At 48.8% G+C, this 17,261-nt stretch overlaps 1 protein-coding gene across 1 annotated transcript; it reads left to right on the top strand.

Annotated features, from left to right (window-relative positions):
• The first annotated feature begins 2,138 nt into the window (after positions 1 to 2,138).
• LOC149355600 (uncharacterized) lies at positions 2,139 to 16,812 on the top strand. Its single transcript, XM_089583940.1, has 2 exons — positions 2,139 to 3,330; positions 10,420 to 16,812. Exons 1-2 carry the CDS (start codon positions 3,019 to 3,021, stop codon positions 12,460 to 12,462), a joined length of 2,355 nt encoding a protein of 784 aa, XP_089440066.1. The 5' UTR covers positions 2,139 to 3,018; the 3' UTR covers positions 12,463 to 16,812.
• The last annotated feature ends 449 nt before the right edge of the window (positions 16,813 to 17,261 follow it).

Below are 17,261 nucleotides of genomic sequence, written 5' to 3'. Positions count from 1 at the left end.
GATGGATACCATCCCATTTCAGTATGAGGTGTTCAATTATTTCTACATATATACCCCACACAGCAAGTGTGTCCTCTTCTTCGTTAAATTTCTTTTTGTAGCTGCGTGTTCTAAGACACCCTGACCAAGCTTCAAAGAGTAGGGCACTGCCTCTTGAGTTATCATAGAACAATTCCATCCTGATCTGCCTTTTCCAGTATCGATATCATTCAGCGCTATGCTTCTTTTTCATTAAATTATGGATGAATGGATTATGGGGTTTAACGTCCCAAAGCGGCTCAGGCTATGAGAGACGCCGTAGTGAAGGGCTCCGAAAATTTCGACCGCCTGGTGTTCTTTAGCGTGCACTGACATCGCACAGTACACGGGCCTCTAGAATTTCTCCTCCAAAGAAATTCCGCCGCCGCGGCCGGGATCGAACCCGCGTCTTTTGGGTCAGCAGCCGAGCACCATAATCACTGAGCCACCGCGGCGGCTTTTCATTAAATTAATCCACTTTTTAACTTCCGCATTTTAACCTGTCGTTTAATGCTCTTTCTTTCTCCGCCCTCGTGTGCGGCATACTTACTGGTTACTTACCTAGTTCTTTTCCGCCACTGTAAGTCAGCGCTCTTTCTGTATAAGTATTTAAATACCTTAGCTGCCCACCTGTTACCGTCCAATTTTCTCAGGCGTTCTCCATATAGTATTTTACTCGTAGCTTCCCGTGCTTCGAACGATGCCCAGCCCATATCTCCTTGTACTGCCTCGTTTGTGGTTTTGCCGAGGGCACCTAATGCTAATCTTCCAACAGCTCTCTGATTAACTTCTAATCTCGACTGAATTTCCGCCCTTAAGCCCAGAACCTCATTCTCGAAAGTAAGCACCGGCACCATTATTCCTTTCCAAATACCTCTCAGTACTTCATATTTATTGTACCCCCCTAATGCCCTATATTTCATTACCCCGACATCCCTTTGCCCTTTCGCCCCAAGAGACTGTTCGTGCTTTTCCGTGTATATCTGCCCTTTGTTTAGCAATATCCCGAGATATTTTCATTCAGCCACTCTGGGTATTTCATGGTCTTGCATTGTAAGCGCCTAATCAGTTGAGTCGTTGAAAATCATCGCACCTGACTTAGTTGCTCTAAAACTGATACCAAGAGCGTCTCCTTCGTCTTCAAAACAATTAACCAGAGTTTGCAAATCTTCGTAGCTATCAGCTAACAGTGCATTTCGATGGAGGCAAAATGCTAGAGGCCAGTGTACTGTGCGATGTCAGCGCCCGTGAGAGCACCAGGTCAAAGAACCCTAGGAGGTCGAAATTTCCCGAGTCCTCCTCTACGGCGTCCCTCACAGCCTGAGTCGCTTTGGGACGTCAAAGTCCATTAAACCCAAGCAAACCATTTCCGAATGATTCAAGCCATGTATGCTTTTAGAAGGCACAACGTAAAGTAAAAACTATTTCGGGAAATAATTTGCGAATACCCAACATTCCATTTCAGGCCCTCATATTAAGCAGGAATAATCAATTAGATATCCGACAGTCAAGAAAATTTCATCCGGTCTACATGTGTGTGTTAAGGTGTGTCAAATATCCCCCTTCAGCTCAGACAACAGTTGTTTATCGTGCACATGCAGTCCAGGCCCGTCTCGTGGCGTGCAGTAAACACAAGCCGACATTCCAGAGGGACGGTTCAAACATATTGCTCAGTAATAAGGGAGTAATTACTCATTGACGTCCACCCGAGCGCAGCCATACGGCCACAAAGGAAAGCTATACAGCTTTCACAGAAACCTCGTAGTTAAAGAAAAATTCGTCCTGGTCCGGGGTTCGAACCCGGGACCACCGCTACACCGGAGCAGTCGCTCTACCAATTGAGCTAACCGGGACGGCAAGCTTATGTTAGGGCGAGAGCGAATTGATCTATAACTCGAAGTGGGAACAGTGTTTGACCAAATATTTAGGGGAATCCCCCAAGGTGGAGTAGATTTGTAATAAGGGAGTAATTCATAATTAAATTCAAAGGCGCCAAACCATAAGCACACACACACACAGGAGAAGAAAGACGAGACAGAGCGCCTTCTCCTGTGTGTGTGTGTGCTTATGGTTTGGCGCCTTTGAATTTAATTATGAATAACTACCAACTAGCCCAACAACAAGTTCTTCTAAGGGAGTAATTACTCATTGACGTCAACCCGAGCGCAGCCATACGGCAACAAAGGAAAGCTATACAGCTTTCCTTTATTGCTCAGTGTTTTCAACCACTGGTTCAGAGTAAAATCTTCCTGTGCACTTACAATCCGGCCGAAACATCGCGATGCCTTTTAGCTGCGCAAATAAACTGGTATGAATTCGACCCTTGTTATTGCTGGTACGTTAGTTTGTCACACGCAGATGCTTGTGTTGGCATCATAATGAGCGTATAACCGCAAATTTTAGAAGCTATCTGGAGCAAGGAAACGGTAAAGCGCTGTGAATTATACTCTAGGAATTAGTGCTTTCCTGCATTCATTTTCATATCTGTATGAAAATGCCTATGTTTCCCGACCTTTGCAAACGGATTATTTTACACCGCCCTCGGTCCTTCTCTTCTTTTGTTATAACTTTTTTTCTTTTCGGTCTGGTATTTGCACTGATTGGTCTGGCCTTTGCCAGTGCGACTACATTTCTAAAATTTTCGAAAAAAGGCTTTGGATTAAGTTTTGGTTTCGATTTCATTTAATTTTATTGTCTTCTATCTTGTTTTTGAAGATTTGTGCTTACAAGGGGCATCATTTTTAAACCTTGTGGTTTCAAGGTAACTATGACGGCTGAATTTGTCGCCAGGAGTATTCTTCATTCACTCCGAAGAAAATAAGGTGGTCGCTAGAGCGCAGGCGCCACGCGCTGCATCCCGTACCTGGCGCACGCAGCAGCGGTGGCAGCAGCAGCAGCAACGGTGACGGCAACTGACCGAGTCAGGGCAAGAGCAGCGGAGGCTTGACATCCACTTCTTGCGAGCCAGCACACTCGAGTTCGAGCAACACAGCGACAGCCATGGCCATGCCCACCGTCGGAACGAGTGGATCCTGCAACGTCGCGCCAGGCAACGAAGTGCCGAGCGTTGCACGCAGTGGAACCACGACCGCTTCCTCGGACTCCGACTTTGAGGCATTCTCTGGTGGCCGGGGCATCGTGATGTCGCAGGAGTACCTGCCCCCTCGTCGCAGCATCCGGGAGCTCATCCGTCTCCGGTGGAAGTCTTGGCTGCCTGTGGCCCGGGACGTTGTCCAGGGAGACGTCCCCGTCGCCGCCGGAGCCTCTTCATCCGCGGCACGTCACCAGCCAGAGCTCCCAACGGCAGACGAGGTATGAAACAGGTCGTCGCTGCTCTCGATAAGTCTAGGCTAGGACTGCTGCTGGTGTTGGCTCCGTTGTCTGTGCTCATACGGACGGGAGGCCGGCTAGACGCATTACGAGCGCGCTGGAGGCAACAAGTGCGCTATGGACGCGACTAGGCTCGAGAAAACTTCGCTTCAGCACTGCCGATGCTGTACGCGTGTAATGCTGGCAAACCTTCATTTCTAACCGCAACGAACTGCCGGTTACAAAGCCTGCCGTAGTATGCAAAATCTACCTCTTGCTTAACATCATGCGCGATTACTCAGGACACCTTATCCAGACCTGCGTAGCGTAAGTTTTACAGACTTCCCGAGCGCAAAATTTTCCAACGCATTATTCAGATGTACACTTCTCATTTGTCCGGGCCCTGTCAGTTCCGTCCGGAAAGCATGCGAAGACAGTTTTCCCTCGACGAATAGGATTTCTGAGCAGAAGTGGTAATAACCGATCGGTCGAAGCCAGAAGATAGAAGCCGATTATCTGCTTCGTGCGCCTTTGCTTCGCTCATGAAAGCAAATGTTTGTTTCTCTTGCGTCAGTGAGATGCAACTATTCTCTTACAGTGTGGGATAGGTCGGTGGGGTGCACTGTTTGGTTAAAGCTCCTTTTGCGTGCGTGCGTGCGTGTGTGTGTGTGTGTGCGTGTGCGTGTGTGTGTGTGTGTGTGTGTGTGTGTGTGTGTGTGTGTGTGTGTGTGTGTGTGTGTGTGTGTGTGTGTGTGTGTGCGCGAGAGAGAGAGAGCTTAAGGACGTGGTGGTCTAAGATCGTTTCGTTTTTTTTTAAATATCCTTGGTCAATATTGCCTCCAATACGGCACCTTATCGGGCCTGATTAACAAATGGCATCTTGTGGCTCATGTGTTCACGTTGTCGATCGAATACACAATCTACGATTGCTTTCATGTCATGTGCCAGGCGTCGCGTACAGTACACCTATGGCCCTTCTCAAAAGTCTGGAGCTCAAGAAATTTCGTTTTGAGCCATGCTGTGTGGCTTGTTATGCATCGCAAGCGTTCTAAATCTTTTGAAGGTAAGCGACCCTTCTGGACTCTTCTTTTGACAAAGGGTGCGCATCTACAGTGCTCGCGGTACTACTGGATCTATTCCACCTGCTGCGCTGAGTTTTTATTTCTGGTAGTATTCGCAATCAGCGTCGTGAGCAGTCATGCCAAAATGTAGCACATCTGTAGTGCTACCAGTTCTGTATTCGTATGCCTGTTTGCCAAAATGCGGCCGGTGTAGGAAGAGGTGGCAGTACCACGCGGGTGGCAGCCGTTTCAGCCTAATGGTTGCCAGCACTCGCAGAAGGAAGCGTTCGCTTCGATGTCGTGCAGTAGTGGGGGCCAAGTTGTTGTGGATCAGCAACGTTTCTTGGTCACCATTTGGAGGGAGATTTCTGATAGTAACCTTACCGTTCTTTTTTTTTTACTTAAAATCGACCCTGGTTGCGTCATTTAGGTAATATGCTGAAACGCCCCTTACGCTAATAAAGAAGCTCTGAGGTGCCATCTTTCTGCGGTCTCTCCTTTTGAGTTCGCGTATACAGTATTGTTTTTTGGGCTCAGAATTTCCCCATGCGATTCAATTTAACTGTTTCTCTTAATTGGGTGTGTTATCTATTATAGGGCAGCTCTTGAAGTACTTATGAGTTTGCTTCGTTTTAATTAATATACCGCTTGGGACCTCATGGCTGTACAGACCGCAGTTGACGAATCGGCGGCCGGTACGCCTGTTCGGTCAGCCGTCCTTCTCTACAAAGAGAAAATCGCCGCTGGGTCGAGAGTCTTTATAGCGTCGCCTGCTTTAAAGGGTCCCTGAAACGGTGTCCATGTAGGCAAAGAGAAGTCGAAGTATTGATAGACATTGAACGATCCATCATCCTACCGCAAAAATTTTTGATCTACCTTGTGCGGAACCAGAGATAATGGCTATTAAAAATGACCACCAGCCTTTTCCCTCTCAACTCGTACACCGGAGCAAACCATAAAAAAATAAAGATTACAGGCCGGGACCATGCTCCGCCCACAAATACGTCATCGACGAGATCGGTTTGTTTACTTCCGGTTGACGCGCTCTTTCGCTCGATCGCTCGCTCGCTTTCCCGCTGTCTGCTATGTTCACCTGTGTCTCGCAACCCTCGCTGCGGCTTCTCTCGTACTATAGACCCCGAGCTGAAGGAACGACTTTTGCGGATGAGTGCCGAAATGGGATTTCAGCCTTAAGGCGGGGACACATGTGCGAAAAGTGTGTGCGATTCGCTGCGGCGCGCCGTTGTGAACGACGTCGTAACAACCGATCGCAGCTCGTCGCCTGCGTCCAACCTGCTGGATGTCTACGACAAGCCGCGCGCGGAAAACGCAACGACGGGAAGCGGGAGCCAATACGAGTGCGGAGAGCGGCAGCGTCATGATGCCGTACAGCGCGCTGCTCAGGGCGCTCGGGGCCGAGCCACGCCGGACCGGCCTGCCAGCCTTGATGCCGGCCACCGGCGACTGAAAAACGCGCTAGTATTGTTTGTTCTCGTCCATAGCAAGCCCTTGGATAGATGCATGTCAAAAATGCATAATTTCTGACGATCGTTGGCCAATACCGAGTTGCTGGTAAAAGTGATGACTGCGATACAAGCAAATTTCATCCAACAGCCGATTTGGTGCTGCTGCTACTTGGTGCGGTTCGCCTACCGTCTGCTAGCTCCGTTGCTGAAGGCATCGTGGAAATCGAACATATCTTTTATTATGGGACGAGTTCGCAGTAAAGCGATGTGAATAGTAGGCCTTTTATTATAGCGCAGGCAACTTCCGAAGCGCCGTCAGCTGCGGTTTCAATGCGAAACCAGATAGGCCTAGCGACGACTAGGGCAGCCTGGGACCAGCGCGCAGTTCGTCGCGCGGCGTTGCCGCAGGCGGTGTCGTTGCCGAAAGATCCACTTTTGCACAGACATATTTTCGTTGCTCGAATCTAGGAAGCATCCTCGCTGGTATCATGGCTGTTTTGCATTTTCTTGTGCGAACGTGATGTACGCCGAGCATGCCGGCCGGCCGGCCAGCCTGGATCCCGTCTGCCGGCGACATAAAAACGAGCTAAAGTGTGTTCTTGACGTAAATAATAAACCCTGGGATAAGAAATGTGAAAAATGTGTCATTTTTGAGGATCGCTGACCAATACTGAGCTGCTGGTAAAGGTAACGACTGTGATACGAGCAAATTTCTTGCCACAACCGTCTCGCAGCTGCCGCTGGCCCGACGTGGGCTCCGACTCGCCTGGCGCCCGCTCGCTTCGCTGCAGAAGGAGTCGCGGAAAGTGACCATACTATTATTTTATTGTGAGATGATGCTGTTGACTGAAAAGCGATGTGTAGAGTAAGCCTTGTATTATAGCTCAGGCGACTTCCGAAGCGCCGGCCGCTGCAGCTTCGATGCCGAAGAGGCAATAGGCCTAGCGACGACCACGGCAGCCAGGCAGCAGCAGAGCTCGTCGCCCTGAGCGCCCGCGAGCGGTGCCGTTGCCGAAAGCTCGCAACATAAGCAGGCGTGCTTTGTCGCTGCTCGAGAAGTATTTCTGATAACAAGGCGATCTTGCCTTGTGATATTTGTACACCATCCCAAGCAGCGCTCAGGCGTTGCTGCACGGCGGCGAAGTGCGACACCGGTTGTGAGCGGAGCTTGGGTAGGGCGGCGCAGCGATGCTCACCGCCCCGTGTCTCCCTGCTTGTAGTGGGGCGGCAGTTCGCAAGCGACGATCGGTGCAGCGCGTCGGCCAAGCTTTTAAGGACACGCCGTTCAGAAATCGAGCGCTGAATCCTGACGACGACGACGGCTCGCTCACTTCCATCTTTCGGCAGACAGTACCGAAGGGCAACATCTTGCCGAACCCTGGCTTTGCAACCAACGACACAGCACGGCCGGTCCATTTTGATTGCGCATGCGACGGAGGTCGCGACAGAAATCAGTAGTGCGGTGACTCCAAATCGCACCTCGATTCTCGATTCGGTTCGACGTCGGCGCCGGCGGAGTGACACAAGCGGCACGAGCAGACGAAAACATTGTAAACCGGAAGTGCAGTACTAATTTCTGACACCGAACACACAATAACTGCGTAAACATGCATATAAACGACAACTCTGCTTGCTGAAATGCGAAATGTTTCCGAAAAGAGTAAGAGTGTGAAGTATCTAGAGCTTCTAGTTTGTTAAATGCGTGATTTCACGTTGGCACCGCGAACCAATCATAGCCCAGCACTTGTGACGTAAAGAGTACAAACTGACGTAATGAGTACGGATTCGGGCGGAAGTTCACCGCCGCTGGTCGCCGCGAGGCTCGGGAGAGGTAGTTTTTGAAAATGTATTGTAAATTATCTACTCGCCTTTGATGTATTGTACGCGGCATGAACGTTCAGTGGCCTACGCTCTACATAATGCAAGTATTTGTTTGCCAACCTCAGACACCCCTTTCAGGGACCCTTTAACTTCTTATAAGTCAGCTGTGTGAGGGGTTTTATCCGTAGTAATAGGCGTCGTTGACGGCATTGTATGACTTCGAAAACTCCCGCGCTCTCACTGGCCAAATATAATATTCACCTGCAGGTGCCGATAATAACGAACACGTGGTGTTGCCAGTGGGTGTTTTCGGGGCGGCAGCATTTCTTCTCACGTGTCAGGGCACTGAAGACTGTTAATGCGTGAGCATTAGACGATTCTGTGCGAGCGGAAATGGCGACCGCTGTCTCTCGGTAACCTGGGGAAAGCAGGTTGCCCACAACCGGGTGGGCAGGGTGATATAACGACCTTTCGTGTGCTAACCTCGGATATAACGAACCTTAATGTGCTGACCTCGGATATAACGAACTTTAATGTGTCAACCTCGAATATAACGATGCACCGAGGTTCGCCTAAGAGTTTTTATTTCTGGCTCCTCCGGCGTTCTTTGAACGGTTGACCACGAATAAGTGACGCGTCACTTCGCCCGTGTAGGGATTACAAGACGGTGCGAGTTGGAGATTTCCGAACAAGAAAGCATGCTCGGCGACGCCCGGCAGCGGATGCCATTTTAAGCCTTCGTTTGGTAGGGAACCATATCGACGAAAAGGCGGGAGGCGAAGTAACCATATCATCGCCACAGTGCAGTCGTGTATGCTTTATGTTCGAAACAAAGTTGCCGACTATAGGGACGCCGTCGGAATGCCCCGGAGTGCCAAAATCTTGTGCTGTCCATATAAGCATTCAGGTTTTGTTGAATGAGCACTTTACTGTCCAGGACAGAGAATGCTTATTCCTAGACTACTTTCCGAGTTTAGCCCCGCCGTGGTGGCTCAGTGGTTACGGCGCTCGGCTGCTGTCCCGAAAGACGCGGGTTCGATCCCGGCCGCGGTGGCTGAATTTCAATGAAGGCGAAATTCTAGAGGCCCGTGTACTGTGCGATGTCAGTGCACGTTAAAGAACCCCAGGTGGTCGAAATTTCCAGAGCCTTTCACTACGGCGTCCCTCATAGCCTGAGTTGCTTTGGGACGTTAAACCACAATAAACCTAACCAACCAAACTTTCTGAGTTTCACCAGCTTTTTTTGAACCCGGAAGAGAGGACGTCAAAAAACGCATAGCCTTTTGACTCCCATTGAGTCTGGCTTTAGCAAACGCTAGGGGTGGAATTAAGAACACGGTGCTGACGAGGATGAACGCTTCCCTTCCCCTTTTCCGAAGCGCGAAATTCTCTAGATGATAAAATAACACTATGCGCCATTTCCGGGGAAATATTATTTAAATAATGCTTTGTGAAAATAGGATCATAGACTCCCCAATTTCCCCTTCGCCCTATTATTATATTTCAAATTTTGCACAAAGGTCTAAACAAGGTCGCTATAGTCGGATACAACTTAAGTCTGCAGTGAAGCTCCGCCCACATTCAGCCTCCGTGCAATGAATTCCTCCACGACGAAAAAAAGTCCGTTTTCAAAGTTTTTCTTGTCACCTAGATAAGAAGCTAATCACAAAAAAATTATCAAGCTCTAGAATTCCAATACCTAGCTTCTTTAATAGAATCAAAGATTAAAAACCTGATTTCATTTCCGGTTGACATACAGGACGCCTCGTACCTGGGCCCAGTGTCAGCAACCGCTGTTTTTTTTTCCAAGTTGTATCCAAATATGGGGGGGGGGGGGGGGTGCAAATAGTACTTTTCAGAACCGAATCGAATACGAATATTACTACTAAAAGCTGGACAGAAAATGAATCGAATTGTGATAGACCCTAATGGAATGCGATTCGAATATTAAAATATTCGTTACTACTGCGAATAATCGTGCGAAACACCAAACTGCTAACGGCAGTTGCGGTACTGCTCTACAACTTGTGGAGTAGCCATAGCTGCCCATAGCCATAGCTCAGTGGAGTAGCCATAGCCATAGCTGATCTCCACTGAGGGATAGACTGCACGAATCCAATATAATAACTGATCGTGATGTTATACATATGGGAAAATTACCTTCTGCTACTGATGACAGCACCACAACCCAGTAGATGAGAGGAGCTGGAGCGACGCTTGAGCCATGTCCTCCGAGGTCGGGGGTCATTGCAGGGTTTGCTAAACCTGCCTGAGCCCTGCTGCATCACCCAATCTTGGAGGCAGTTATGAGCATTAGGAAACCGCGAATCAAATGGACCATGTCGCGATAACTCTGCCTCCCGCGCAGAAAGATGGCGGCAGAGCGCTGTGAGGCGTAGGAGTGGGCTCTTCCCTTAAAACAGTCGACGGAAAAAACTGCGACATGCCTTATTTCACCTTCATGCCAATTAGTTGGAAAGTATTGAAAAAATTTCCAATTTTTTCGGCTCTTTTAAATAATCTTGAACGTGCGCTATTTGATTCATTCGACGAATCAAATAAGAAGATATTCGATTAGTTCCAAGAGGATATTCGATTAGTTCCAAGCTCTGATGAGACATGGCGGAACATAATTTGCGGAGTTTTAATAAATCAGATAAACTGCCTCACCCGTACCACTACTGTATCGTGGGTGCTCTGATAAGGCAGTAAAAATTTACCCTTTTTGTTTTTCTCGTGCGCAGGATGACGGCCGTCTTGAAGTATTCGCCAGCCAAGGAAACTGCGGTGTAAGCTTGTGGATTAAGGTGGCAATACTAGGAACCGCACTTGTCTTCATCGCCACTCCAGTCGTCTATCTGATGGTTACGCAGTGGATTATCGTTCAGCACGGCGACTTTTACCGCCCAACTACCCCAAGGATGCACACCAACCCCGCGGATCTGTCCACTTTCCCTGGTTGCAGCAGTACGGCGTGCCAGATGTACAAGGCTGGCATACAATCTTCCCTGAACTGGTCTATAGACCCATGTGACAACTTATACCGATTTGTGTGTGACGGCTGGAGGCAGAACAACCACATGGCCTCCGTTCTCGATGTCGCCGAAGACGGAATGTACACCGACGCATTAAATTCCGTCAATTGGGCTCCGCGGTTCGCCACAAGTCGCGGCATCTCAACAAGGTCAGCACGGAACACCCAAGAAAAGGTAGCCGCTTTGGTGAGGTCATGCATGAGGCATTCTAACAGCGGTTTGGACGAACTGAAAACGTTTATGGCCGAACACCACCTACCATGGCCGATGACATCAACTAAAGACCTGCTGGATATATTGTTTGACCTCTCCGGAAATTGGAACATCCACCTATGGTTCCAGGTGACCCTCGATCTCACCCCTTATCAAGCCGGGACGGGGAACCCCTTACTGAAGATCGGAAGCAGCGCCATGTTTGGAGCCTGGATGGCGTTAATGCGGACATTCGCCGGTAAGCGAAGGGGAACCGAGCCGTCCCTCCGCTACCAAAAGTACCTCCAGAACATGCTGGCTCTTTTCGGCGTTAGCGAGTTGCGAACCTCGGAATTGGCCTCTACAATCCAAGAAATGGATATGCTTACTCTAGAAGCGTTGGCACCTGCCACTGCAGACCCAGAACAGAAAATTTTGCGGCTGTCGATTATGAACTTGAGTGATGCCGTTACTCCCGGTTTCTCCAACGACCGCTGGGCCCTCCTTGTCGACGCGCACTTCCCTTGGGCTCGCCGCTATTCCGCTAACATCGAGGTACATGCGGAGAAGCCCAGCCTGCTCAGGGCTGTTGGGTACCTTCTGCGGCTCAAGTCCGAGACGCGGGAAGCACTGACCCTCAGCCTGGGGCTCCGCGTAGTCACTGAGCTAGGCTGGATGGCGCATCGGGAAATCGCTGAGGCTACACTTCAACTCCTTGGTCTTCCTTGGTCATCGCACTCTCGCCGCTGCCTAATGGAGGTTGAAAGCAGGACAGGCGTGGCCTGGTTCAACCTTTTCTCCAAAGATCTAGGAGCCGACACACTGATTAAAGATATCCGAGACGTTCTGCTTGGTGTCGTGATGCGTCGCAGCGGTGCTATGCTCCGCATGACCGCCAGGAATGAAACCTCTCAGTCGGACGTCCAAAAATATCTTTTCACCGTACTGCCAGAGCCCACCCCCGGCACTAGCTTCTTCACTACCTGGGTGCAACTGATGAAAGTTCAGTGGCGGCTGCAACAGCATGACTTGAGCAACATCGTGAAGCCGAGGTCCGTGCGGAGCCACAAATGGAGTGTGCATGGGGCACTAACAGCCTCTGAAGAATACTTCGTGTTCCCTCTGTATCATCCGGACCTGCCGCCGGCAGTCAACTACGGCGGTGCAGGCAGGCTGCTTGCTGATGAAGTTCTTAGGGAGCTCTTCTTCGCACCCCCCAAAGACCAGCCGCAAGTGGCTCGTGACTATTTCCTCAGTGAAGCCAACGAGACTGACGGTGACCTGCAGGAGTGGTCCCCTCATTACGTGGACATTAAAGCCCTTCTAGGCGCCTTGAAGGCCTACAGGCTTGGTTTAATCCGACGCTCCGCTGACAGTCATTCCGCGAAATCGAGCCCCATGGCTGACAGGCTCTTTTTCTTGGCCTCCTGCTATGCCCTGTGCACAAGCGGACACCACATTGGCGAGTTCTATGGGGATGCGGAGCAACGTTGCAACATCGCTGCCAGGGCACTCGTGGAGTTCAGGAGAGCCTTCGAGTGTTACGGTGATAGGGGTTAGCCGCTGACACTGTCTGTTTTTTTTTTTTTGCAGCGGGCAGCTGTTTGGTGTTATTGCAAGCACACATCGATGTTTTTTTTTTTTGCTTCATGATTTGTACATGTATAGCTTGAGTGCTCGGAAACTTCTGCAGTTTCGTGTACGCGCAAAAACTGCCTTGTGGACATGTGCACGGCCCGTCGTGAAATGTGGGTGTGAATGCTGCAGGTGAAGCGGACAGCGGCCGGCGAGGGTATTCCACCCATGGGAACTTCTAGCTCTCCCAACGCGCTTTCCAAGTGAAACGTGTAGCGGTTTCTCACATGCTGTACAGTAGCTGCCGGCTGTACAGCATGAGTGATCCGCGTTTAGCGTGAACTCGTGTGTGCGCGGACATGGTCTTCGGAGCGCAAGTGCGTCCGTCACAGCCACACGTTGACGTCGTAGACTACGCGAAGCAGCACTTTCGTGTCCATTTGAGCGAGTTCAACTTTCCTTCGATGGGCGGCCGTTTCGAACGCACTGGCGCTTCGAAGTGCGCGGCCATGGATTCTCGTGTTCACCTTAAGAGTGTACCACCCTCTGCAGTCTGCAAAGTTTGCGCTTGCCGCTAGTACTTGTCTTGTTTAGGGCATCAGTAATTTGCTGAGATTCCTCCCTCTAGTTATGTCTGAATACATCACTCCTTTCCTGGTTAGCCGCAGTAACACGTATCCGCGCCTTATAACACTATACGCCTCGTCACGTTCTCGGAGCCCTCTGACACCACATTTAATTTGGGGCTCAAGTGCTTTACAAAATTCAAAGCACAGACTACACAAGCACTGACACTAAACTTAGGTTTTCATCAGAAATTTAATAAGCTACGCAGAAAACACACGCACACGTCACGTGTTATCCACGAAAGCAACTTCTTTGCTTGACAACACGAGAAAGGTTCCTAGCACACCTCACCCGAATTAGTGTTTCTCGTGGCAACAAGTCACGACGCTTGAAAATACAGCTGTCTCTTCAGAAAGCTGCACGCAAGACTTCTCAGTGACTGGACTAAGGAGAACGTCTCTGTTACCAACGCGTTCTCGCATACTCCCGTAGTAGAGTAGCTTTTGGCGCTAAATGACCATGAATACACATACCAACTATCCCGACTGGTTACTTTAGCACATTAAGTAATGTCTAAGAGCTTCACAAAGAGATCAGCTAGGCTAACCTAACCGAAAAAAGTCCTTACGTTAAACGTAGCAGGCCCAGTTTCCAATACCGGTCTGTCCAGATCCAGATATTCTTGCACCTTCCGCCATGCTACTTGTGTGGCAATGAAATACGACATAAACATTTCGGCCCTTGTCGCGTAATTTGACTCCACAACACTAATGTACCGCTAGAGCCTCACTTAAGGACAAAAAAGGCTCTTATTTCTGCTAGGATAGTTCCTCACTGATTCCTATTTCTATCGGTATCACTGTTCTCGCATTTCCACTGAACTCTGTGATCTAAGCAAGAAGCAGCAGCAGCATGGTAGGCATGCCTGAAGAAGCCGAGGTGTAGCAAAATGGTTGATTTTCTATCTTACTAATCATTCCTCCTTCTTCGCTCAGATCTTTGCATGTTTTTTGAGACTCCTTTCCAAGCTCAAATCCGCGTAGCAAAAATTATTGAGTTGTATGCCTAGAGGCCCCGCTGCACCACGGCTTATACATGTGCCATTCTGACACCACCAGGGCTCTACGGTTGCAAGCAACGGCCATTTATAATCACCAACCTGACTACATCCACTGCAGGGCAAAGGTCCCTCCTATATCTCTCTAATTAACCCCGTCCTATGCCAGCTGCGTCAACCCGGTCCCCGCAAACTTCTGAACCTCATCCGCCCACCTGACTTTCTTCAACCCCCTGCTACGCTTGCATTGCTGTATATAATCCAATGCGTTACCCTTAAGGACCATCAGTTATCTTGCCTACGCATTATATGCCCTGCCCAAACCCATTTCTTCCTCTTGATTTCCACTAGGCTGTCATTAACACGCGTTCGTTCCCTCCTCTAAAAAGGCAGTAAATACCATTGGCGAGATCATGTTTCCGTGCCTTTCGCCCTTTCTTTTTTGGGATTTGATTGCTGACTTTATGGGGGACTATAGTAGCCGTGGAGGCATTATAGATATCTTCCAGTATCTTTATAACAGGCTCTTCTACACCCCGATTCCGCAATGACTGCCTGACTGCTGAGGTTTCAACTGTGTCAAATGCTTTATCGTAATCTATATAATCGCTATATAGGAGTTGTTTATATTCTGCCCATTTCTCTATCACCTGGTTGATAGTGTGCATATCTGTATGGTGTGACTATGGTCTATTGTCTATGGTCTATTTGGTTAATTGAAGTTAATTGAAGTTTTTGTGACTCTATCAGCGATTACATTAATAAATACCTTATAGACAACAGACAGTAAGCTGATCGGTATGTAATTTTAAATGTCCTTGGCGTCTCCTGTCTGATGGATTAACATGATGTTAGCGTTATTCCAAGCTTCTTGTGCGCTCGAGGTCATAAGGAGTTGCGTATACAGGGTGGCTAATATTTATAGCATAATCTCTCCTTCGTCCTTCAACAAATCTGCTGTTACCTGATCCGCACTAGCTGCTTTTCCCCCTTGGCATTGCTCCTTAGGCTTTCTGTACTTCCTCTTTTGTTACTGGCGGGAGGTCCCATTGCTGTCCGCTTTTGTGTCTCTCATTAACTTTCTGATTGCATCGGCTACTGTACCGATGTGTGTAGAACTCTTCGACTATTTTAACTACCTTATCCATATTGCTAATGGCATTGCCCCCTTTGTCTCTTGAAGCATACATCTGATATTTTGCCTATGCCTAGTTTATTGTTCACCGCTTTTAGGCCGCCTCCGTTCTTTAGTGCGTGCTCCATTCTCTCCATTTTAAACTTCCTTACGTTGGTTACCTTGCGCCTATTGGTAAAATTTGATAGCTCTGCTAGTTCTGTTCGGTCTGTGGGGTTTTAACTTTCAAGCTTCGGCGTTTCTTGATCAGATAATTCGTACCCTGAAAGAGCTTGCCAAAATGGAAAAAAAATTTATCTGCTTAGAAGCGTCCGACGAGTTTGAGTAGCTGCTAGTGCCGCCAACAACACAACACATCTGCCTGGACTTCGTTTCACCGGGCATATTCACGCACAACACCGAAATAAACTCCCCAGAAACCAACGACAAACTGCGCACTCCAATGTGCCGCCGGCGTCGAGGGAAGCGTCGAGAGGGGGCGCTACCCCTCCAGCTGCCCGGTCCCTATGGGCTCGTTCTTTGGACCATTATGTATCCGCAGGTCCGGTACCTTTTTTGCCCAAAATGGACATTCCCATTACCTAGTAACGTGTGCAGTTGTCGTTACCCTGTAACGTGTGCAGGTGTCGTCGCGGACGTCGAAAGGGTCACCAGTGCGTCTGGCCACGCACAACGCGGCTCGCGTCGACAGCTTGGCTAATGTTTGTGAGGCACGACCGCTCTGGGTGTAGTGCAGTGATCGAGCGTTGAAGCTGTGCAAAACATCCGCTTTACATAACATGCCACTGGTGCTTCTCTCTGGCCACGGGCGACTCTGCCGCTGCTCGAGCGGAACAAAAAAGTTCACGCTTTTGAATGACGTGTACTGGTGGGCGTTCCCGTGCGCGCTCCACTGCCATGCGGTTTTCTCACGACATAGGCGCGATATCCACAGTTCATTGCGCCATATATCGCCGATGCCTAATCACATTCTAGGAGCTCTAAATATTGATGTGGCTAATAATAGCAGTCAGCAGCAAATCGATAAGTGCAACGAGGCGTCCAACTGTAACGGTTAAAAAGTTAACTATTAGAATCACATGTTGACCGGCTTATAAGTTAACATGTATTCTTTTCTGAGCACTGGCGTTAAACTGGAGTAGTGAAAAAAAGAGACGATCTTTCAATTTTTTTCACATCAATTCAAAGTATCTCAAATATAACAGAAGTATTTGCTATTTCTGAATATATTATGGTACAAATTATGAGTGTCCTCGTGCGGCGGAACATTCGGCACGGGTTAAATGCACGGGTTAGAGGGTTACTGCAAAAAGTGCCAACCACGGTTTCTTGAGATAAAGATTTTAGATACAAGCAAAGATACAAGGGCAAAGGAACTATTGGAGGCATTTCATATGAAAAACAGCGGTGTACTTTGGGCTAGCAATGCGTATGTGACCCTCTTCAAATCGGAAATGGCATATCTTGAACGGTTCTGTTGATAGTGCTGTGTGGGATCTGGTATCTGCGCATGTCCTGGTTTTTCGTTATATTTTCTGCGCTATCAGGGAATAAAGTTAGATGAAGTTTAGCGCTAGTCCTGTGTGGTCCTTTCTTGTGTTCGACATTGCGCTATAGTTATTTTGTTAACATGCACCATCTAGGCCAGCAAGAAGTTCTTCGAAGCAATCCTGCTCAACGCAGATGTTCTTGAAAAGGTGAGCCATTCGACTATAGCGCGTTTTTTTTTTCACTACATCTGTGGAGCATCTATGGCCAGGAAATATTCAGTATGAGAAGGTACTTTCGTTCGTCTGGGATGGGGCATCCTGCATGTGCAAGTCAGGAAAGGGACTCACGCTTTTATACAACAAGACAGTTCACTTGACCTGCGTTGTTCATGCAATACATCATGTAGCCGAATGTGCCCGGCTCTCTTTTCCTCAAGTGGACGCGTTAGTCTCTAGCACAAAACAGGTGTTTCTTAAATCTCCGTCAAGAATTGCTGTTTTTCCGTGCCACAGCACCTGACATTCCTCTGCCGCC

This window comes from Amblyomma mixtum, chromosome 3 (assembly GCF_055824585.1).
Source record: "Amblyomma mixtum isolate Tamu chromosome 3, ASM5582458v1, whole genome shotgun sequence".
NCBI classification, from domain to species: domain Eukaryota; kingdom Metazoa; phylum Arthropoda; class Arachnida; order Ixodida; family Ixodidae; genus Amblyomma; species Amblyomma mixtum.
Note: the sequence above shows the minus strand (reverse complement) of the source record. Positions and strands in the feature narration are given on the sequence as shown.